Genomic DNA, 24,367 nt, shown 5'->3' with positions numbered 1-24,367 from the left:
AAGGGTGTTCTGCAAAAGTCACAACTACATACTTAAAATAGTTTTCATGTAGAAACGCCTAAGGGACATTAGTATGTCTTGTCTGCCTATTAACAGGCAGCATATAAAGGAATCAGAGCTTTTCTAAAACAAGACTTTTTTATAAGTTATGCATCCTGTATGAGCTTTTAAAGAAGAAACAGTTGCTATATACCAGTTTATGTTCAAGGACTGACTGCAGGCAGAATAATGTTTAGAGATACTTTATTGTCTACTAATTACATTGATCACCGTTTTTCCACGTGCATGTCCTCCTTCCAATTTCAGAAAGGCCTTTGGAACTTCAGAAAAAGAGAAGACTTCATCAATAACTGGTTGAATCTACAGAATAAAGAAAAAGTGTCACTATATTAGGAATAAACTAATGTATCAGCCTTACACTTCAACATTGTATGAAGAAAAGGGAGGAAGTTTGTTTCAAGTATTCAGTGCAGAAATTACCAAATATTGTAGTCACTAGCTTTTAACATTTCTCAGGGCTACCTCTGCATGCAGAAGGTGGTGTTCTGCTGCTCTTCGCCCAAGTTTTGAAACACCTCTACTAGCAGAGTTCAGAGCTCTGAACTCTACCACTAAAGTTACCGTGCACGGCTCTTTTAAGTCCTTTCAAAAGCTGCCTCTGTGGTTTACCTTTTTGTTGTCCACAATGATATACTGACAAAAAAGAACATTTTTTTTCTCATATTTCTCTATGCTTTTCTTGTTAGACACAAGGATTCTCACAACATCAGGTATTTCAAAGATACCTATAAATCTGGTGGCTATCTGCATCATTACATACCCAAGTACCCTTAAAAGACCACAGATAAAGTACAAAAAAAATCCACAAACATTTGTTGCTGAGTCATTTAGCTACACTTGAAAATTCAGCCACTGTGTATTCCAGTAGGCATACATCATTAAGCCCAGCTTGCATCAACTGCTGTTTTGGTGTTAATTATGTGGAGTGGCCTTCTGGATTGTTTTAGACTCATTTCTAACAACAGTGAAGCTACTTATTCATTGTCCCCATTATTAACTAAGGAGCCTGAAAACCCTATAAGCATTTTCTTTAGACATCATAAGTGTACTGACAGAGGTACAGAAGAAATCCCAGCTCTTATGAAAAATACTCATCACTGCTGGTCCAAGGGAAGAGGTTTTTTCCTACTGTCAGTTTCTGAGTCAGCCTTCCAAAGGGCAAAATGAGATCTGTGTACCAAAGTACCTCCCACACCTCCTACCAAAGATCCTGCCTCACGCAGGAGGATTGTTCCTTTACCTTGGATCCCTTACACCAGCCCAATGCATATTCTTGCACTGATGAACTAATCCTAATTCTCTCATTAGAGGCAAACATGAACAGCAGATGAGTCTGCAGCTAGCTCTTGCAGTGATGAAGATTTGAAGTACCAAAGATCCAAACACACTATTTACGGTGCTAGAAAAAGATCCTTGTTATGTGTGTCAGAGAAAAAATATCTTCAGGCATTTTCCACACAGCTACAAACATGCATGCTATCTTGTTGAACACTCCAGAACTGATAACTTCCCTGTCCTGGCAGGACATGCATCTTGCTAGATGGAAAAGGAATACAACATCAATAAGGACCCAAACAATTTGCCAGCATTGGAACAGTGCTGTCTTTCAAAAGGTTTGCTTGCTTTTTACCACAAGACAAGGGCTGTACATTCAGATGTGCTGCTTAGGAGGTGAGCCTGCAGCACTACCAAGGAAAGGTTTTCATATACACACATTTTCCAAGCAGAAGCACTGACCACGCAGCAGCACAACAAATGCAATCTGGTAGTGGTCTGTGCTCATGGAGGGTCTTTTCTCAGCTCATAATTTTCTCTTTATTCAGACTGTGCCTTACCTTGACATTCATTCCTTGCACTGAAATTATTACTGGTTTTGCTTATAAGAGATCAGTAATCCAAGACATCAGTAATGTAACTATTACACACTGCAGTATCTCCTAATCTTATCACTAGATTTTTCCTTTTTATTTTGTCAAGGCAAGCTTACTGTAAGCGTGACACTTTACATGGCAGAAAAGCAGGAATGAGTGACCCCCCCCTGACAAATTCTACTTTAGAATTAGCAGCCAAATCACTGTGAGAGCAACCGTGCAAATAAATATATTCACCAAGTGCCTCAAGTTTGCCATGCAGTGGGGTATTTCTTCCCCTTGTTCTGTCAGGACAGTCCCTGTAAACCAACCTCTAGCAAAAAGAGAACTAACACACAGTAGAGGAGCCACAGAGATACCTCAACTGAGGAAGAAATGTGGGGTTTAAAGGAGCATATTCCAAGACAAACCCATGTCTGCTCAGCATCCAGCACAGAATGGAAGTGTTGTCTCTGACATAGCAAAGTCAGGGACGTGGACCCAGGGCAGCAAAAACACTGGATTAGACAACGGCTTTGGGTAAACTGAGCATCTGGGTGCAGCTGCAGCTGCTGTGACTATCAGCAGGAGGAACGTGCTGCTGGTCAGTAGTGACTGTTTTGAGGAAGACCAGTCCTTGCTTTCATAGCAGAAGCTTGGGGAAAGACAATTCAGGAACCTTGTTGAGCCAAGCACAAGTGCAGCCCTTGTACAGTACTTATTGTTAATGGCAGTTGCATACAAAGCTGTGCTTCAATTAATGAAAAAAAAAATAAAAATACAGAAATCCAGCCTGCTGGAGCATGGACACAGATGACCCCAACAAGACAAGAGGCAAGGAGGAGGGGAAGGGTATTTGGGGACAAAAGCAGCGCAGCAGCACAAGCGATGTGAAGTGCAAGGGATTTTAGGGAAAGGCAGAAGTTAATTTCAGACACCTGCAGCAACTGAGGAGACATGAACAAGATATTGCATTGTTGTACTACCTGCAGTCACTTATTGTAGGTTGCAACTTATAACCCTGACAGAAAGAGGTATGTTGCATCCTCAGCCTGTTGGGTAAAGTTTATTGCATTTGAAAAGTGGTGACACAGTGATTCAGAGGAACCCCGAATTCGGCCTCACAGTTCAAAACACCGTGTGTATTGCAGCCACCACATGCTCAAAGCCCAGCTGCTACATTGATGTAACCTCTAGCTCCATTTAAATGCTGGCTTTAGGCAGTGCTATAGAGAGACATGAATACTAAATTGATGATTCTGACAATCTAGAGCATTAAACATTTTATCTGGCTGGCTGGTCAGTCCCATTGTTTGAATAACCCTGAAAGGGCTGACCGTGTTGCTGCACAGTGATTCACTCAGCCTTTACCATAATCCACTGACTAAGATAAAATTTCTTCCTGTGAACAGACAAACAAGTAGGGGAGTCTGCTGTTTGTTGAATGTGTGATAATAAATGGAGATTAACTGGATAATAAAAACACTGCCTATTTACAGCCACGCATCAGTTCCTTGCCAGAGGACACCTATTTGTTCAGGGAAAAGGGATTAAACTAAAGTCTGGGAGAGAAAGGATTACACATACCCTCATTGAAATGTTTATCTGAAAACATTTTTGAAAGGTATTTTCTTCCTCTTCATTCTCTCCAACACAGGACATACTATAGAAATGAATCTCAGGTCTCTTGAAATGAACTCATGTGTTTGGAAAAATAAAAAGAGTAATTGCTGATGCTGATTAAGGCTATCCTACATACAGCACAGAGGTGATATCCCAGCCATTCTAGCCCTGAAAGCAGCAGGCAGTGAACAGGCACTGGCAGGAGTTGACTGGTCAGCAGGACTACACTTCCAATAATGGCAAATTCAGGCCCACCCTTGGAGGTCCCAGTTTCTGTGGTAGCAAGGACACAGTCTGAATTTATCAGGAGGGGACAAGTGAGAAAACGTGACAGGAATGAAGATGGCTTTGAACCTCACAGCAGCAGCAAGTCGCTCCAGTGAGTGTGGAGCTGCTTCCTGCCGCTGGAGGGAGAGCAAGAGCCTCAAAAATCTCAGGAGAGAGACAAACTGAGAGCAAGCCTAGTTCAAAGCACAAAAGAAAAAAAGTGCCCTCGCTCAAAGGACAGTGACAGTGCACTGGCTCTCCCCCAGGTCTGCAAAGGATGGCCGTGTCAGAGCTGCCAGGCAGCCTTGCTTGGGAAGTGCCTCCCTCCCAACTGCTGCCTCCTGCGGCACACAGCCTACCTATGCCTTGATGAGGCTGCTCTTTGGGAAAGATACTCTTTGGGAAAAATACTTGCACGTGCACAGTACAAAAGCTGTCATGTGCTCCGTCAGACATCAGGCTTGCTGTAATGGAAAAGACCTGCTTGCTGTTCTGAGTTATAAAGGCTGTCTTCCTCCAGAAATCACCACGGTGCCAAATGTGGTGTATGAGCACAAATGCAGAGCTTGATGGTCTCCTTGGGCCTTCAGGGAGTCTCCCGTCGATGTTAACAAGAATCTTGAACAGAAATTATTAAGAAGAACAGTTCTTTTCCTAGAACTAAACAATTAGTTATCCATTTGTCTCCCATCAGTGTTAACAAGAATCTTGAACAGAAATTATTAAGAAGAACAGTTCTTTTCCTAGAACTAAACAATTAGTTATCCATTTGTTACTTTATTGTCATCCCATGGAAGAAAAAATGCTGCTTTGGGACACTGCTGTTTCTGTCATTTCTTCCCTTTAGTGAGCATCTTCTCTGCTGTACTGCAGTTCCATGCTCACTGGGTCTTAATCCCACCCCTTTCTTCATCCTTCCTTCCCCTTAAAATGTCATGCAACAATGTATGCTGAGCTTCATATTGCTTGCTGACAGTAGGTTCTAGGATCAGCCCTCACTGAAGACAAAGTTCTTCCCATCTGGAACAGGTGGCTCTGGTCACAAGTTGTATGGGTAGCTTTGCAACTACATAGAATCATGTAATGGTTTGGTTTGGAAAGGACCTTTAAAGGCCATTCAGTCCAACTCCCCCCTCCCATGGGCAGGGATGCCTTCCACTAGACCAGGTTGCTCAGAGCCCCATCTTTGAATGTTTTGTAAAAAACTTTTTCCTTGCTATGTTTTTTATTAACTTGTATTTCAGACAATATGCACTTTCATACAAGAGCACACTAAAGGACATCACGTATGTGATATTTCTGTCTGAACTGCCTAACAGAAGGAAAAATGATCCAATGATACACCCGTAAGAAAAATGGTTAAGACATGCAGTGGTTAAGACGTGGGAATGAAAGGCAAGTGTCCTGCGGTTTACTCCCAGAGCCATCTTACCAACAACTGTATTATCAGCTTTTATTTGTTTGCTTATTAAGCCAAGGTACCTTCTTTCATATCCAACTTCTAGCAGCAGCCCACAGGAACTCATGTGTATCATCTAGAATTTGTAAAATACTAGAAAATTAATCCCACTTAAGCAGGCTATCAGGGTATGGTTCAGAGTGTGGAAAAGGCTTCAAAAATCTCTAGCTCGTTAATTAGCCCTGGGAGAACAGCTTCTAAACAACACAATGCAGAGCAGTAAGAAACTGGAACAAGTCCAGAACTGTAGTGTGTGCCAGCCTAGCCCAAGCTTAAATCAGTAGAAATGAGGAAGATCCTGGGGGTTAAGTTACCTACTGGACCATGCTGAAAAACTGTTAACTAAAGGAAAGAGCAGCTCTCTTTTCTGGAATCCCCTGTCAGTCACATTCATGGAAGTTGTCCTGATATTTATGCTGGTAATGAAAGCAATCTGGGGCAATGTCACCATATACTTTGAACAAACTTTAGTACAGTTACATATAAATAAAAATACATATTTGCATATGAAAGCATATCATATATATAGATTATAACAACAGTCCTGCATGATCTGCATCTCCCTGGATCTCAGCAAATTAAACTCACAACAGACAAGAGCTGTCTTGTTGACCCCACACTTCACTGCTGTGCTAGACACAATTCCCTCCTACACTAGGGGACTAGAGCTCAGAACACCAGGACTGACTTTATACAGAATATACAACTACATCAGGTTGAGGGAACATTTGATTAAGTTCCTGGTAGGTGATGAAATTTTTCAAGACCTCATCATGGTGTATGCCAATTCACATATTCAAGTCCTATCCCCCCATGCAAAATTTCCATTGGTGCTCTTCACAGACACTTTAAGATGTAACCAGACAGCATCTTCATACAGAACATAAGCTACCATGTCCTGGAGGAACAGGAGCAGACTGTTTTAATAAAAATGACAGTCGCTTTTCTTTGGTGGCTGTGACAAAATGCAGATAGAGGTTCTTTTTGGAAGAGAAAGGGCTGGGGCTGAACAGAGCTTTTGGCAACCTCTCCTTGATCAACATCTCTGGCTTTAGCCAATCAACCTGGCAAGCAAATGCAGTGCAACAAGAAAACACAAAATTTGAAAAAAAAAAAAGGTGCAAGCTTTGCAATTTAGGATGGAGAAATACAGTCCTCAAAACAAGTGTGAGTGACTAAAAAGAGTGGAGAAGAATGACTGATCTCTAGCTAATTTAGACATTTAGATTCTACATTTAAATGTAGAATCCCTGTATTTAGGCATCCTAGAGCCTTTTCTAAGAGAGAGTAAAGCAAGCACCACCCAAGAGCGAGTCATCTCAGGTACCTTAAGATATTGTAGCACAGCCATAAAGACTGGTGAGAATGCAGAGAAGGCCATATCTATAGATGCCAGGTTTGGAGAACATTCAAGGACTCAATGTTAAATTCACTGTTTAATATTCATACAGATGAGAGAAATTGCAACAATTGTGCAACAAGGGCCAGGGAAAAAGTTACTTGCAGAACTGTAACAAGATGAACTGGAAGCAAATTAATACACACAGTTTAGGATACAGAGTCCAGAAGCTGCAATAAGGTGTGGTAGCGGGAGGAACGTAAGCCATCTTAAATCATAGACATCCAAACAACTTCAAAACCCACGTAATGGCAAAGTGGATGACCATATCCATTTGTGTTATTTACTTCCTGAATAGCAAGGACCAGCAATAGAAAACAACTGAATTCCACATTTTAACAGGGTATCTCAGAGCAAATCATAACAGGTGGACTAGCCCTCATTAGTAGGTTGAGAAATAATAGTAGCAAAAGGTTATGTGATTTGTTCAGCACTGCACAAGCAGACAGCAGCAGGGCCAAAGAACAGTCAGTATCTGTCCTCCAAACCACAACAACAGGTGCTAAGTCCAAAGCATCTAGTGTCTTTAGCAAAATGTATAATCAACACTACTCACAAATTAAATTAATATAGGCATGCAATTGTTTTTCCTATTGGTGCCTGTGTTGTAACATTTATCTAGAAAGCAAACATCACAGAGAATGGTCTGTTAATTTCATGATTGGAGACTCCACTTGCCCTTTAGCCTTCCTTCTGCAAAAACAACTTTCATCCATCAGCCCATCTGATGCAACTATGCCCTGAAGGAAAGAGTATTAAGTCACCAGAAACACTGCACACACACTTGTACTGCATTTAAATAGCACTGAATTAAAATGAAAATGTCACATTTCTGTAGGTCTGCATGTTAACCCACATCCTATCATGGTCCTGCAGGAACATACAACATACTTAGTACTCCCCCTTACTAAGGAGTCTTCTGAGACTGCCTTCCTCCATCAGGCTTTATAAAAGGCAAAGTAAGTGCTCAGTTGTAAGTTAGAGGCTTTCTCCAACTTGAGTAGTTATGCAAATTTGGTCTAATTTCACCAAGGACATGTCCTTAGGAGGAAACTGTTAGGCAAGCAGCAAAAACCAAGACTGTCAATGTAAAATGCACAACACTGGCCACAAATATATCAAATTAATTCCTAACAAGCTTTTCAGTGACAATGCTTCAGCAAACAGTGTGCCAGCAGACCTGTGTCCTGAATTAAAGGCTCTGTTGATTTCAGTTGTGTTTAGATGAGAACCTTGTAATTCATGAGGAACATCTGCCATGGAAAGAGATACAGTAGCTTCTGACATGCCCTGGTGGAGCCCACATTAAGCCAGTCCTTACTGGGTCATAATTGCTGCAGTTTCAAACCATAACAGGGATTTCCCAGCAATTTATTAAGTAGCCAGTATCTCTAAATTTGTCAAGGAAATAAAACTTGATTTTTTCCGTGCCCATTACTGTTGCAGGAGCCTCCCAGCCCCTCAGTCTCTTTGCAAGATGTCCAGCTGCAAGGCAGAGAAAACGGCTTGTAAACTGAAAATGATTTTGCGGTTTCCAGAACTGAGCTGATGTGCGGGTAAATTACACAAGGAAAATTATTCTCCTTCTTTGCACTACCAGCTCATCACACTTCATACAATCTCAAAATTAAGACGTCTGTAACATAAAAGACTGAAATTTCAAAATAACTAAAAATCTGCGTTACTCAAATCTGTTCACTCAAAACTAAGAGGTTCAACTACAGAACTCAATTTGCTGGCTTCCCCAAACCTTCTCAATATGCTTCATTGCTTTGTGTCTTTTTAATTTTCATTTACTCTCTCCTATTCAAACATAAACATTTATTTTCACTTACTTATAGGAAATTGTAGTACAATTCCTCCAGTAATTCTCTCCTGTCTTTTTTCCAAACACCTACTCTTCTGAATGGATGGTCTGTCCATTTAAGAGAACTCTTCTGTCTAGACAATAAAGGTCATAGTCTTATTAATATCTGTCTAAATGGAACACGTGGGTCTTACAAAATACTGATGACAGCACAGATGTTTACAACATTGTATGAAATAGAGTAAAATGCTGCTAGAATAATGACTCTGCAGACAGTGTGACATTAGGACAGAAAATAAAAGACCAAGCAAACATCTTTGTCCTCATGATCATCTTACAACGAAAAGTACATCAGGACATTCATATATGTATGACGTACATTTTAAGTGGCATTGCAATTCACCTGTCCAGGTTATTAGACAGAGAACACCGATTAAGCCCTATCTCTATTGCATAAACAGGTGTTTCCCAAGAAGCTTTCACGGGCATATTCTGCATTTGTTTTGCATACAAGGTAAAAACAGAACACAAAACAAATTGTGACTGAGGTGAGAATCAGGACAAGTGGTAAGAGCAAAGACAAGGGCATTTCTTTTTCTTAGACACTTAAAATTTAGTAGTGTGACTGAGTGCAATCACAGCATGAGAAACATCTCCTATGGTTTCTTTCTTGACCATAGGATAATGCCTACAGCACTGGACATAATGCAAAGCAGAGAGCTGCAAAGCTGTAGCCAGGAACATACTTCCCCACAGCTTATTTGTTGCTGCAACCTCTGTTTATGAGTAGGTAAGTTTTTAGGAAATAGTGACTTTCCACTGGTTGTTTCAACAGCACACTGTTCATGAGAGAGGAATAGAAGTGGCTGAATTCAGGAAGGTTTTTATTCTTAGCAGCAACAGCACTGAGGTGGCAAATAGAAGCAATCAGGTCTAAAGTACAACAGCAGTTTCTTTACTCTTCTCCAAACTCTAGAACACATTGCATACCGAAAAAAAAGGGATCAACATTCAAAACTTTGAGAGATCTAAGTTTTACTAATATTGACAAATTTTGAGCACAAGATGGCTTGGCAGTTCACAGACTGGAATTACCAGCAGTCATGGCAGACTCTGCTTACTCTTCTTCAGTACCACATAGAAAGCTTAACAGCAGTTGTCCATATTGTCTACTCCTGGATAATTTCACGTTGCCAAAATTCCCAAAGAGAACACTGCCAGAATCTACAGCACCACACAATCCAAGAGACAGGAAATCAACTGTTCACTCCCACATACATTTTGTAACAAGCTCAAAAACCTGAAAAGACCACAAAAGCAGACCACAATCTATCTGGCACTTTGTGCTTTTCCCCCAAGTGCACTGGGATTCCCTGCAAGCTTATGAATGCTGACAATATTCCGAGTCACTGTGCTGAATTAGCACAATCATACTCTGAAGGACTGAAATAATGAAACACAAGATTCTTGTCACCACTCTACCAATGCAGATCATCTATGACTTGCAATAACCAGAATATTCTAGTTCTGGGCACATAATGGGTAGGATGCCCGACCATCCAGGCTAAGCAATTCTGCATCTGCAGGTACACACTCATATTTATTCTGACCAAATGAACCAAATGAGACCTCTTAAAACTTAATTTTCAATACCAGACAGAGTTCATGCTAAATAATTCCCACTGGCAAAAATAAACATTCACTGGGCATTACTTCCTTATACCTTTGTAAGCTTTGTGTTTTTGAAAACACACGCTCGAGAGGAGAAGGCAGAACAGTCTTAAGGATTATGAACTCCTAAATTTGATGCAAAAGACAGAAGTTAGAAACTGGAGCAAGTCGATTCTTAACTAGTTTTCCTCACTGTGAATCTCATAAAATTTTATTCCCCAATAGTGAACCTACATCATTTCTGAGTCAAAGCAGCATCTCTTTCAGCATAAACACCCAAATAACCATTACTGACATACCTTTCCAGAATCAACTAGTTCTGCTATTTCATCCAAACTTGGGCCACTTGGCATGAAAAAAGCCCACCGATAATGGACTCCTTTAAGAAGATGCTGCAAGAAAGATCACAAATATAGTAACAAATCATGAGAGCAAACTGAAATGGGAACTAAAATTAATGACAGAATACCTAGAAAAGTAACTTAAGGAAAAGACATGGAAATATGTTAATGTCCGAAAAAAAGGTCACCTAAGCAGGTGGATGAAATGTACAGACTGGGATGTTTTGTTACCACAACAGGAGCAGGACGAATTTTGTGTCCAATTGCACAAGTCAGCTAGTAAAGAAAAACAACTACCTAGTCTCTGCAACTAGAAACAGTATTTTGTGTTACCTAAGAAAGAAGTGGTGCTATATGTTTATGCACACTCACAAAGGGGGTGAAATAATCCCAGCAATGTGGCATTTAGAACCTTCCACTTCAGTGTTAGTGATTATATTTTTCCATTATCATATCTGCCAAAATCATCACTGCCCAATGACAGATGGCAGCTCACATGAAAAACATTTTGGGAAGATCTCACAAGCCCAAGTCAAGAGCACCTCTTCTGAGTAAGTCACTAATAAAAAAGAGCCATCCTCTGCTAAAGAGAGATGATTTTTAATACATGGCATAGAATCCTCCTCATCACTGAAATATGCACACTTAGAAATATATTACATTATTTCTTCAATGCCTTTTCATTTTGTTTTTGGGCTTTACTGTGAAAGTATTTGTACAGGACTTAGAATCTCATTAGGTCAAGTCACCCCAGGAATACCATAGCAACTGCTTGAAAAGCATTCATCTGGAGAGCAAGTACACAAGTGGAGAGAAGAGAAAGTTCTAAAAAGCCCCACTGATCAGAATGCCCCACTGGCAGAATGCTTTAAGATCCACATATGAAAACTAGAAAAATCAGTATCACCATCCAGACACATGAACATGAAAGAGATGAAAGACTTCCTAGCCACCCTCAATCACTTTTATTACTCTCTGGTGCTGGAACAGGATGAAGAGAATTAGTCAGGGAACAACGTTTTGAGAGAAAGCCTGACCGGCCCAAAGCAAGTAGCAAAACTGCTCTCACTTCAATGAGGCAGGGATTTGCTCTGTTTACTATGAAACGCTGCCTGTCAGCAGGACTCACTAGGGAGGCCATATGGAAAAGGCCACAGTGGAAAGCACAATAAGGAATCAAAACTTCAAAGCTCCCCAGACTACCACATACACCCAACAGCACCAGCCCACCACATTTCTTTTCAGTGCAAGAAAGAAGGAAAGAATAATAGTGCATCTCAAGTATACTTAATGACATATAAGGACAATGCACCAGCTGCCTCTACATGAGCCACATGACTAGTATCCAAGCTACAAAAGCAGTCACTAGAGTAATACAAAATATGAAAGTATATAGGATTTTGTCAAATACCTTTAGGGTTTTGGAACCAACAGTGACTCCTGTTTGTAACATGCCGTCAGCCACTCCAAGTTTGTCCATATTGATCAGGAAAGGTGTCACTAAGGTAACATATGTTGCTCCTGACCATTTCTTCAAGAGATCTAATGCCCACTTCTCAGTGGATCCACCAACATTATCTAGGATAAAATCGAATCTGCAGACATAAAGAACAGGTTTAAAGTTATGATATGGAAAAAATAATTTCACCATAATTAAGCTAATTAATAGAAGAAATTTACTACACTTCACATTTTTATGTGTCGCTGCAACGCAAAAAAATAATCAGCCTGCAAGATAGTAGCAAGAAAGTTCCAAGACTTCAGCTAAATCCCAGCTTTACTGTACAACGGGATTTAAACTTACAGGTTATTGCCCATTCACTGTGCAGCAGACACAGACTATTTAAATAACTTAAATGGCACTTAAACTCCAAAAAGCAGACATAGATGCACAACTACATTCTCTATTTGCTTAAAGCTTTCTAGAGCCCTGTCTCCTCAGCCCTCCCACAGAGACCACTGGAACAGTCTTGAGGTCTGGTCCTAGCACTGAACAATATGGTACGTGCATGTAAAAACTAGTCTGGACTCATGCCCTCACTAGGAACATCTCTTGTACATCACATGTACTCACGTGAAAGTCAGTTCCAGTGGCTAAAATTACATAAACAAATTATTCTACTAATCCTTATCTCCTCACCCACTTCTCAGCTGTGACCCAATTCTCAGCTTCACTTCTAAAAGTCTTTTTTTTAACCTCCTTATTTGTTTGGGGGCCATTTTACCTCTCCTGGCAGCTCTTTCGTTCACATCTACCTATTTAACGTTGAACCTAACAATGCAATGGGTCTAAAACTTTCCCCCCATGGAACGGGTATATGCAGCCTCTGGCAACAAGCCAGGTTCAGCGTTCCTTCTCATTATCCCAGCATGTGAGCCTGTAAAGGCTGAATAGAGCAACAGGGAGCTATGCACCTGTTCTGTTAGATGCATAACTCATTCTCATTTTCATCTGTAAACTTCCAGCAATCTCCATATTTCCATATATATGTATATATGAATACCTCTAATCCAAATAACCTACAAATAAGAGGGAAAATACTTTATGCAAATTAAATAGAAAAGTTCCTATGTCTGGAATGGCAGTTTTCCTGCCTCATCTTCCAAGGATGTGATTTCATGTTTAGAGTTCAGTCAATTTAACAGCTGCCAACATGAACAGATCATGAAAACTAATGCTCCTGTAAAAAGTAGTTCACTGTGGGTTCTGAAGAGTCAGTACAACTGAAAAGGGGAGGGAAGTAGGAACACCCCTCTCAGTACAGCTGACTGATCAGCCTAGTTGTATCATAAAACTGCACCCTAGGACACTGCTGTTGATATGTCTTAACAAGGGTCACTTGCTAGAATGAGTGTTTAGCATTAAAGTGTTGAATTGCAAAAAGGCAAATTTAGCACCGATTGCAAACTGCAAAATCAGTTGCTGCATGTCCTGCCCATACAATGTCAGTACCCTCGCAGCTGCCCTCAGGCCTGCTGACAATCACACTGCAGTTAAAGGGCACGTGGCTTCTTAGCAGTGTTATCAGTAAAATTCTTTCAGAGACTGAGCAGCTTCTATTTCCCCTCCCAGAAAGTTAGCTCAATCTACCTAAAAAGAGCAGTGTAAATACCATATTCAAATACAAGTCACAGTAGACTAAGTTTAAACAGATGGAAAGATTACAAAAGCAAAAAATACTTCTGTTCTAGAGAAAATTCCCAAGTTAGTTTAAACATAACTGCTGTGACAAGATAAGTGTAATTGTTTATCAGAGGCAGCTGTACTCAATGTTACAGAAGAGAAATTTACTCCCAATTGAGTTGCACAGTGGCAAGTCAATTCACTGCTTCACGACATAGTTCTCTACACGATCAATTTTACTATTTACCAACCTCACACAGGATTTTGGAAACCTATTTTAATTTATTCATGCATTGCATATGCTCCAAGATCCTTGGATGGAAGCTGACAAAACTGTTCAAATCACAGTCATTGAAGAGAAGCACGTGGAAATGAGCTTGCCACCACAAGCCCAATTAACTGGCTTAGTCTTACAATGAAATCTGTGCTGGGGATACTCACTTGGCAAACTGCATTCACAAAGGGTTGTGGTGAATTTGCTTTACAAAATAATGCTTTAAAAATGGGAAAAGAAAAATAAAAATGAGCGAGTTCTGATAGACTGGAGTCAAGCAATCAAAAGACAGACAGTCTGACCACTAACTCCTTCATCTCAGTATTAAGCAACACAAACACGTACAAGGGTAATGTTTTAAGTTGCTCTTCCAGATTTCCAGATTTGTAATCAATCACATCATCCGCTCCAAGCTTTTTCACCAGTGTGCTGGCATCATGAGAACAAACTGCTGTCACGTGAGCACCCCAGGCCTTCACTAGCTAAAAACAAGTATAAAAAAAAGGAGAAGTCCAAAGATTAAAATTTAGTGAAACACTGAGAACAACTTAAAAAGCCAAAGTCTCGTTATATTTATATAACAAATGAGGACCTTTAATAGGGAGTGAGAGACTGTGTTCCAGTACAGAATAATCTCTCACACATCCCACAGACAAAATAATGACTGGAATTTATCAATATTTAAGGTGGTTTTGGGGATAGAGGAGTTGGTATGAAGATAAAAGGGTGGGTTTTTTATGCCACTTAAAGATACCAGGTCTCACAACAAATAAGGCTCCAAATGAAATACTCAGTTTGCCATCTGAATCTGCCAGCTAAATGGTAGGTACTGCCCAAGTTGCCAATCTACAAAACTGTCACCAGATCAACCACTGAATATTTTTATATATGCCCTTTAAGTATTTCATATATCTATCTTACTGTAAATAGGTTAAATACTAGTAACAAGAAAAAGAAGTAAGTCATCTCTGATTTACCACAGGGACAATATCAGGTTATCTTATACTCCAAAAGCTATAGCAAAATAAAGGATTTTTGCTAGTCATTTCTCTCTATTTGCATTTCATTTTTTCATTCACACTAATATTTTTTACCTTTACTCCAGATTAATTAATGTAGTTTAACCAGGGTTAATCAGTTACAAATTGTAACTAGTCAGTGGTTGGTCAGCCTTTTGTACTGAAGGTAGTCACCTGCTTTATCATGGATCAGGCAAACAGCATACCACAAAAACTTCTCCTGTAAGCCTCTTTAAAACCACTGTGTTTATGGCCTAGTAGCATGGAACGCAGTGATGTAATCACCCAACTGCTGTATTTTTTTGATGTTCTTGAGAGAAAGATGTTTCAGGATGAAACAACAGTGATTAGAATCAAAATACCCAAATTAACTGAGAGCATGAAAAGAGGATGTTCCACAACTAATGGATCAACAAAAGAGCATGTTGACTCTCCAAAGTTTAGAGCTACTGGAATAGACAGACAAAAGGGCAGCAGGGCAAAGACAGTGAGGGAAAGTTAATCTAAGCCACGACACTTAAAATACAGTGCACATAAAAGCCTGGTGGCCTCCCACATCATTTGACCAGCTATAACAGTTACAGTAGATGATACTCCATCAGTTTTTCTACTCATATACCAAGTTCTGTTTGTATTTATAGAGCAGAGCTGAGTGAAAGGTGATGAGAACAGGCTACATATTTCAAGTTACAACAATCAGAAACTTCCTGCACCCAAATTTTGAAATGCAGTCTTAGATACAATTCCTTTCTTTGAAAGTCCCTGCTTCCTACTTTAAACTAATACAATGTAACAGATGGAAAGCAATAAATCTGAAAATATTTCACTTTTGGAAATATTAATCAGCTTGATCAGATAGATTAATCAGTAGCTTGATATTTCTCTATTCCTTCTCTCAACTCCCTTCTGTTACTTTTTTTTTTCCATACTGAATCATTTGAAGATGCATCCTGGGTATGCTGGTTTATATTACCTGTACAGCAAATGTACCAACTCCTCCTGAAGCTCCTAATATTAATACTCTGTAAGAGAAAATTAAAATGTATTAAACAGTCTTTTAAACAAACTCTACAGTAACTATGTATTCTAATGCTCCTTATACATCTCTGACACCAAACTACTTTAAGCAAAAGATTGTATTTGTCACTAAATGTTATTCAAGAGTGGTTAACTCTTCAGAGAGCTGATAATGTGCCTTAACATTGCTGATCTTATGTCCTGTGCCAAAAGCATTATCTCAGCATAGCCAAAGAGACTTACTCAGATGTGCTTTCCACTAATTGCAAGCAGTGGAGCAGTCAGGCTATAACATTTATCACCCAAAACCCCTGTACTTGTCCTCACTTTCCCAAACATCATTGTTTAGTTTGGGACAAAGTCAGTTAAGAATGCTTTCTGTCTCCCAGACTCCGCTGTCCTATCTCCTAAAGAAAAAAATCTGATTCACCAACATTTTACACAAATTGGTCTCATCTAAGAGAAAAAATAGTTTAATATCACATTATTTAAGGAGACTGTGAACTTCAGAATATATGGAACATAATTTTCCCATACTGCATAATATTTCTCTAAAAGACAAAAATATAATGAAGTAACCTCACCATGAACAAGCTTGATTTCTATTAAATTATTTGTCTTTCTCTTTAGAAAAAAGGCAGCAGAATTTTTCTAGTTCATCTCAAAAAAAATTGTAAATGCCAGGTTGTGGAAACTGCCACACAAGCAAGAAAATGAAAAATTACCAAATGATTAGCAATTGAGAGTTCATTTTAACTGAATTTATCAGTCTAAAATTAAAAAAAAATTAATGCAAGTTTACTCATGTGAAGATCTTACTGCTAGCAGCCGAATCACTGTTCAAAAATTTCATCCAGATATTTTATTAAGTAACTAAACATTAGAAAATTGATTAGTAGAAAACCTTGCAGCTCAAGTTACAGACACTGCGTGGACTTTGGGCCTCTTTGCTAATTCTAGGACAAAAGGAATATTCAAGATGAAGTCCTGGCATAGGATTTGCAATCAAGTTTCTCACAACTTCTGTCTGCCAGGAAAATTTCAGAATCTTCAGAAGTTGGTTTAAAACATTCCTGTTTTAAATGTCAGTGTGCTGGATGTTGAATGAAATTGCTTTTTACAGTACAAAACTGTGCTATACAACTTACAGTCTCAGTTTACAAAAATTCTTTGAAGTAACCTAAGAGACTTGGCTTTGGTCACAGTATCCATTTTAAAATGCTTCCTCTTTTGTAACTGATCAGATTCTGTTCCCTCCTGTTTCACTGATCCAAGCTGCAAAATTCAGATTAAGAATATGAAACCATAATGCCTGAAGCTTTTAAATCTGCCACAATGTACTTATCCACAGAACTAGGCTTCTAACAACAGATGCCTGAAGCAACATGCATATTTTTACTTTATTATACTTGAAAAGGCTCAAGGATGCTACACTCAAGATACTGGGTTAAGCCCATCTTTATCCTTAAAAAGGACAGTCACAATTAAATCCTTTCAAAATAACGTTTATAAGTCACCCTTACAATTTTACTCCTTGCTTAAAAGGCATTTCTTCCACTACACATTTTGGGGAATGTTGTCATCTTAAAATGTACATTTTGCTCAAAAGATTTAGGTAACATTTTCAGTTTGGGGAGCTGCTTGGCTGGGACTTTTTTTTTCTTTTCCTCTTCAATAAAAGCCCTTAGGATTCTTCAGGTAGAAATACTTTCCAGATTCAGTTTGTTCCTATGTTACGGGGCTGTTTTCTACCAAACCTCTAATTATTAAAACACATTGTGATTTCAAGGAAGCTCTTCATTTCAGAGGCAAGCTATGCCTGCATAGAAGATCCATGTGCCGCAGCTCAACTAATCAGCATTTTTACAGCACTGATGACAGCAAGGCACATTGTTTGGCAAAACAAAAGCAAGGAAATGTTTGAAGGTGCAGGACCTGTTAGGACGCCACCGAAGGACCACAGATGTTGGCAAGTGCCAAAGCAGGAACGGTTTTGTTTGCACTGCCTCAGGAAAACACAGAAAGGAGAAAAAATATCGTAGAAACTACCTGTTTTCACTGCAAAGGGAAGCTAGTAGTAAACTAATATAGTATGTGTACAAGGGGACAAACTAACAAATCATTTAACCCTACAGAGATCAAAAGAACAAAATGAACATTCGCACCCCAGGGTTTCCTCCCTTCTGACAGAGACACAACATTCACCAAGTCCCATATGAGGGACTCTAGGAGTTCAAATGATCAGGAAGTCAGCAGATCTCTCCAGATAAGCATACAATGAGATGAGTTTTGCCCCTCTCCCTAGGCCCTGCTTGAAACTATGGTGTGATCAGAAACTAGCATCAGAGAGCCAGGACCTGTTTCAGCTGTGTGTGCCCCCCACCAAAACACACATAGGGTGGGGAGTGGGTGTACAGATCAAGGACTAACATTTTCTCTGGATTATAAACAACTAACAATTTTCAGTGACTCAGGTACATGCAAAATAAAAATATATGTATTGAATAAATACATAAATTTTATATTGGCATAAAATTAATGTATTCATTGAATAAGCATATCAACTTTATTTAGATATAAAATTAAATTTCATTTAACAAAATATCCCCAAGAGACTTATTCCTGGATCAAGAAGTGTTTACCTTATCAGGAATTTTTAAAACCTACACTCAATTTGTACTTCTCAACAGAAAAAATGACAAAATAACATATAGACATGGAAAAATATTTTCTTGGGGTATTATACCGTTCAAATTTTCATTGTAACAATATAAACCAGGAGTGTATGTTTAATAGCTTACAGTAAAACAATCCAGTGTCTCTCCCCAGCATACTTAAAAGTATAAAATATTGCCTCTATATTTATAAAAAGACCTTTACTTAACAGTATATGCAAGCACTTTCAAGAACTTCTCAAACTGTAAGGTTTGTTTTTATCATGCATTTTGTGAATACAGCAAGTAAGATATTTAACAGCTAGTGCTGAAGAAGCTCTCCAGGTATTCACAGCAAACTTCAAAACAACAGAGTAATTTTGAACATTTAGTACAGCATGAACATTCACTTTTAGCTCGTACAAGAATATTGACATTAATTACAGTCATAGAGAATAAAAGTTATGGAGAAACGAGTGGAATTACAGTGAAGCAGGAGGCTTCACAAACAGTGTGAGCACATTTCAGGTAACTTGTAAAAAAAAGATCTGTGAAAGCGTGTGCAGATCAGCAGATATTCCTGTCAGATCAAAGTACAGTCAGACATTGGGCTGTTAGCAAGTACTTCTGGTTAGCCCACCCTTCCACCTTAAAAGAGGCAAAGAAAACAATACACCCCAGCAGAAAAATCTCATCTTTTTAAGATGTCTTAACACTGCAATAAAGTATTAGTGAAGTCACTTTCCTCAAGGAATACAGCTGCTCTGTCAAAATAAGACACACTCTTGGGTGTGCATACACCCTTCTACATAGCTATTTATATACACCTGCAGGAGACAAAAAGACCAACATAAAATCACGTATGTAGGTAACTCCTTACCAAATATATTATTTAAAGGAATCAAGAAACATTGTATAAATTTTTGTATTTTTAAATTATTGTCTTGAGAGTTCAGGAATACAATTTTGCACAGCCCCATCAATTCCCTTCATATATTTTCCTACAAGAAATTCTTCAGGGGGAAAAAGTACCATCACCTAAGTAATTTGCTGCTAGTTTTACAGTTCAAAATGTCTAGGTAGGAATAATATTTTATAATTACAATAATTTTTTTTCTGACAGAGTACTTAAATATTTATTTGGAGCATAAAAGTAAATATTAAATGTAAAGACACTTTATAAATGCAGTTTGAATTTTACTTTTAACAATCTGAACACTTACCTGAAGATTGGAAAGAAACTTTAAACAAGGCTAGCCTATCAACATATCTTTAGATTAATTCTATTTACATGTAAAAGTTAAGATAATAAGAAAAGTCTAAATACTGAAAAATAAAAAGTAAGGCAATGTTATCTAGAATTTTAGTACTAGCTGGAAGTTAATTTCAATGACGTCTCTTGGAAACTCCTTTAAATTTTGCAATTTAATTTTCTCAAAACATTGTTTATCTCTAGAACAAACAATTCCTCCGTATTTTCATGATGAAATTTACTGTGACATATCTTCTAAAGATGTGAGTGAAGAATTTCAGTAGATCTACTGTCTTTTGCAATGTGTTGCATTACAAAGTATCAGCCAAGATAAGAGGAGGGTCAGGCATCTAGACTCCTACTGCTCAATAATTACTTTACGACCTAAATTTTTGGTACAGCATAGTAAGTTTAATTATTATTTTTTCAACTCTAGTATTTTTACTTCTGCCCTTATTTCCATTCTGAAGGTCTTGCTATCTATTTACTCAAACATCTAAAGGTCAAAATAACTGCAAAGTTCAATTATCAGAAGAAAAATGGTATTTGCTCAAATCTTTCAATGCATTTTTCCTCATCTGCCACTGTCAGATTAACAGGCTGATAAACAAAGCCAATTTTTCTCTTTGATTGGCTGTTTGTCTTGCATGTTCTCCTCTTCTTGTCTGCATTCCTGACTTCATCAAAGTTCTGGCCTGCAGGTCAAATAAGACTCGGTCACCTACTCATTTTCCTCTAAAATGCTGGAAAACCAGTCTGTTCCAAATGGCCCACGCATGCAGAAAGTGAGTGAACCATATCTCTGTGATTGAGAGGGCTTTTTGTGAGTTGCCAAATAACTGAGAGGATATTACATTTGGCTAACTGTCCCAACAGGACAGGCAAACAGAAAGGCAAAGTCCCTATAAATTTCTAGAGATAACATCCTTAAATTCTCTATATAGTCTGTACATTAGATATACATTGGATTATCATAGAATGGCCTGGGTTGGAAGGGACCTCAAAGATCATCTAGTTCCAAATCAACCCCCTGTTGTGGACAGGGACACCTTTCACTAGACCAGGTTGCCCAGAGCTCCATCCAACCTGGCCTTACACACTTCCAGGAATGGGGCATCCACAACTTCTCTGGGCATTTCCTACCTTTATACAGTCCCTACATAGAGGAAGTGAGCAGCAAGTGATTCAGTACACACTTCAGTTGTGGACCTCATCTGAGCCTCCCTTAAAGAAGCCTCTCTCAGCAGCTGGGTAGGTTGAACTAACATCTTCAGGCATCTGTCTTTGTGAATGTCAGGGTGTAACAGTCTTCATCACTGCTGGACATGTCTTAGAAGCAGCTCATCAATATAAAAATGAACAACTTTAGTTTTAGCACCAAAATTATTCACTTACCTTTTCCCACTACAATTACTTTTGTTCAGTCCTCCTACTTGGTTAAGTGCAGACCATGCAGTGAGACCAACATATGGTAAGGCAGCAGCTTCTATGTGACTGAGACACTTTGGCTTAAAAGACACCTGAAATAAAATCATATATAAGTCACACAGCAGATCCTATGAGGCACTGAAATACTTAAGCAAGCTTTACTGAATTGCAGATTGTGTACTGCACTTTTTCAACCATCTTCATAACTAGCTGGAGTACAAATGAATCCGAGCACTAAGAAATGAACAGTTATTTAGACACTCAAGAAGAAAAATGCCAATCTTTACAACTTTGGGGGTTTGTCTGTTAACCACAGTTTTTAAAGTTTACCTCGTTTCCACTAGCTACCACAAACTCTGACAGAGTGCCCTGTTTCCATGGAGGAATTGCTGCCCACACCTAAAACCAAACAGAAAACAAATATCAATTTTTTTAACTTTGCACACGATTGTATGTACACAGAAAAGCTTCCTTCCTTAAAAATATCTTTTTTCCAATTTGCAGAATGTCTTCATTGTTTATCAGAAACCAGTTTTAGCTTAACCATCACAAAACTGATGACTGTGTGACCGTACCACTGCACTATGTATAACACAGAATTTTCCAAAACCCCCAAACTAGTCCCATACCAGGAAAGCCCAGATTATAGGGGTGGGGGTGGTGCAGAATCAAAATTTGCTATACTAAAACTGCTGAAATATGAAAGCAACCGATGAAGGTGAAAGCAAATAGTATTTGTGTCGGGACTCATGAAGTGGTTTTTGAGTTAAGCCAAAGTTCCTATCCTAAATTACTCATGAAAAAAACAACTAATCCCTTCCTGTCATAATTCTATCTTCGGTGAAAAAGGAAGCAACATTTTAAGTGTGCACTTAAAAATAAATAAATTCCACTCTTGCTACCAATGAAATGGGCCAAAAACTAAAAAACAGAAGGGTAATTAACCTGCAAAAGCAAGTCTCTGAAAGACCATATTTTTCAGACGAAAAAATGAAGGGAAGAAAGCATTCTAGGAATTTATTGCCAGATAAGCCTCATTAAGAGTGCAACAATATTAAAGAAAATAAAGAGGAAAATGAAAGTTGAACATCTTATAGTATATTTTAACTATACATGTTAGAAAAAAAAAAAGAGATTGGTAGTATCACCTCATCTCCAGGTTTGAAATAAGACACACTCAGTCCACATTCCATAACAACACCAGAGACATCTCGACCAAGTGTTAGTGGAAATTCAGTCTCCTCGGTTTTAATTTTCAGGGGATCTCGCTTCATATTTAAGGCAGTTGCACCATAACCACCTGCAAAACATGAAATTAACCATGACATGCCATAGTGAGTTTTCATTTATTAACTGGACAATTCCAGTTAGAAAGCATTGTCTGTACAAAATGTGCCTCAATTCTGTTATAACTCAAGCATGCAAAAAATCTGCAATATTTTGTATTTTTACAGATTTAATAAATAAAGAGCAAACCTCATTCTGGCTTATTTATCCATGAGATGACTCTCCATTATAAAAATATTTAGCATGTGATAACACTGTCAGAAATTCTAAGTCCACTTAAAATACTGGAAATGGCCTATTTTCCAATAGCATCACGTAGCTAGAAATCTAAAAGAACTCCAAGCTTTCCATCTGTCTTTCCAAATAAAGTACTGTAAAAAGCAACATGAACATCATTGTAAAAAAATATTACAGCACATCTCCTGAGTAATCTGAACTTCTATTCAGTAAGTAACACATAAATGCTTTGAAGTCTCAGAATTACCCATCTAATAACTATGCTCAGCCTAAAAGAAGTCTGCATTGAGGCACATACACCAATTCAAGTATGTGGACAAGTCTGCCTAGGTGACCTATCATGATAGAAAGCATCTTAATACTGAAAAGAAACAAAAACAAAAGCAGGCAGCCTGAAAGAAGGATGAAAACATAGTTTCTTTCAAACACTTTTATAACTGACTCAAAATACTATTTGCAGCCCAGCAGTTAAAGTGGGTCATTTAACAGAAATCCTCAGGTAGCAAATGTCTCATAACGAAAACCCCAACTATATACAAAGATTTTTTTGAATGCATTTATTAGAGACTAAAAACACAGATTACAGCTCTGTCAGCAGGCTTCCTAAAGATATATTTGCATATTCTACTGAATCTGATTTGATATGTAAGATCACTTCTCAACACGAAATATAAGGTATTCTACTACCACAACTTCCTTCTGTTTTGAACCTTGAAACTGCAGAAAAAAATCTGATTAAATGTTTCAAATACAAAGAGCTGGACAGGAAAAGATACAGATTTCCTGGGCGAGATGACAGCGGGTACTCAGATGCCAATTCAGGATGGGTGTGGCAATATACAACAGGGGGACAGTAGTAGGTCACACATGTTGACTTGACCAACTTTGACCTTCAGCCTCATTCACCGCAAAGAGATAGGAAAATACAGCTCCTCTCAGGGGGAACGCTGGATGGGCAAGTCTCCTGGCCAGGAGAGTAGCACCACCCAGACGGTGGGGAGAGGGGAAGAGACTTGGAGAGAAAATCCCACCATGGTTATGCTACTGATAGAAGGATAATGGCTTGTGAGCCGCAAGCCTGCAGGGCACCGCAGCTGGTCACTCGATTAAAGCTTACCCCAGCAACACACACACACTCTCCTCAGTGGATTTTTGCATCATTCTTCCCTAAGAACTTGAAAAGAACTTTTCGTACCGTTCTTCCCTGAGAACCTGACAAAAGTTAAGTTTCCAAGGGGCGGCGGTGTCCCACGGGGCTCAGGGCAACACGTGCTCTGAGGCAGCCCCTGGACCCCGTCCAGACGGGTGTGTGCCTGGAAGGACGATGCTCGGGTACCACTCCGCGCCCCGGGGCCATGGGATCCGCAGCCCCAGCACAGTCCCTGCCAGCCCAGCAGCCCGGCCAAGAGCGCCCGGGGGCGGCACTTACTTCTCATGCTGAGGTCGATGGGGTTCAGGCTCGCAGCGTGAACCCTAATGATGACCTCGTTCGGGAAGTGTATGACGGGGAACACCATGTCCCTGGTGAAGCGCAGCACCTCGTTACTGCCGTACCGGTCTATGACCCAGCTGGGCATGGCGCTCCAAGCCCGCGGAGA

At 39.1% G+C, this 24,367-nt stretch overlaps 1 protein-coding gene across 3 annotated transcripts; it reads right to left on the bottom strand.

Moving 5' to 3' along the window:
* Nucleotides 1-226: 226 nt before the first annotated feature.
* Nucleotides 227-24,361, bottom strand: RTN4IP1 (reticulon 4 interacting protein 1). Of its 3 annotated transcripts, none has more exons than XR_001921372.2 (10): nt 24,199-24,361; nt 22,394-22,545; nt 21,576-21,644; nt 21,213-21,337; nt 15,868-15,916; nt 14,221-14,357; nt 11,889-12,072; nt 10,436-10,528; nt 8,494-8,599; nt 264-360 (listed from the first exon to the last, which is right to left on the bottom strand). XR_001921372.2 is itself a non-coding variant. In XM_018078040.2 (10 exons), exons 1-9 carry the CDS (start codon nt 24,344-24,346, stop codon nt 8,494-8,496), a joined length of 1,059 nt encoding a protein of 352 aa, XP_017933529.1. In that variant the 5' UTR covers nt 24,347-24,361; the 3' UTR covers nt 264-360. The 3 variants fall into 3 exon arrangements, 2 of the variants coding, with proteins under 2 accessions (XP_008918755.2, XP_017933529.1); XM_018078040.2 differs by having other exon boundaries at nt 8,494-8,595; XM_008920507.3 differs by lacking the exon at nt 8,494-8,599 and having other exon boundaries at nt 227-360.
* Between the last annotated feature and the right edge of the window lie 6 nt (nt 24,362-24,367).

Source organism: Manacus vitellinus, unplaced genomic scaffold (genome assembly GCF_001715985.3).
Source record: "Manacus vitellinus isolate BGI_N305 unplaced genomic scaffold, ASM171598v3 scaffold_4_pilon, whole genome shotgun sequence".
In the NCBI taxonomy this organism is placed as follows: domain Eukaryota; kingdom Metazoa; phylum Chordata; class Aves; order Passeriformes; family Pipridae; genus Manacus; species Manacus vitellinus.
This window is presented reverse-complemented; position numbering and strand designations above follow the sequence as displayed.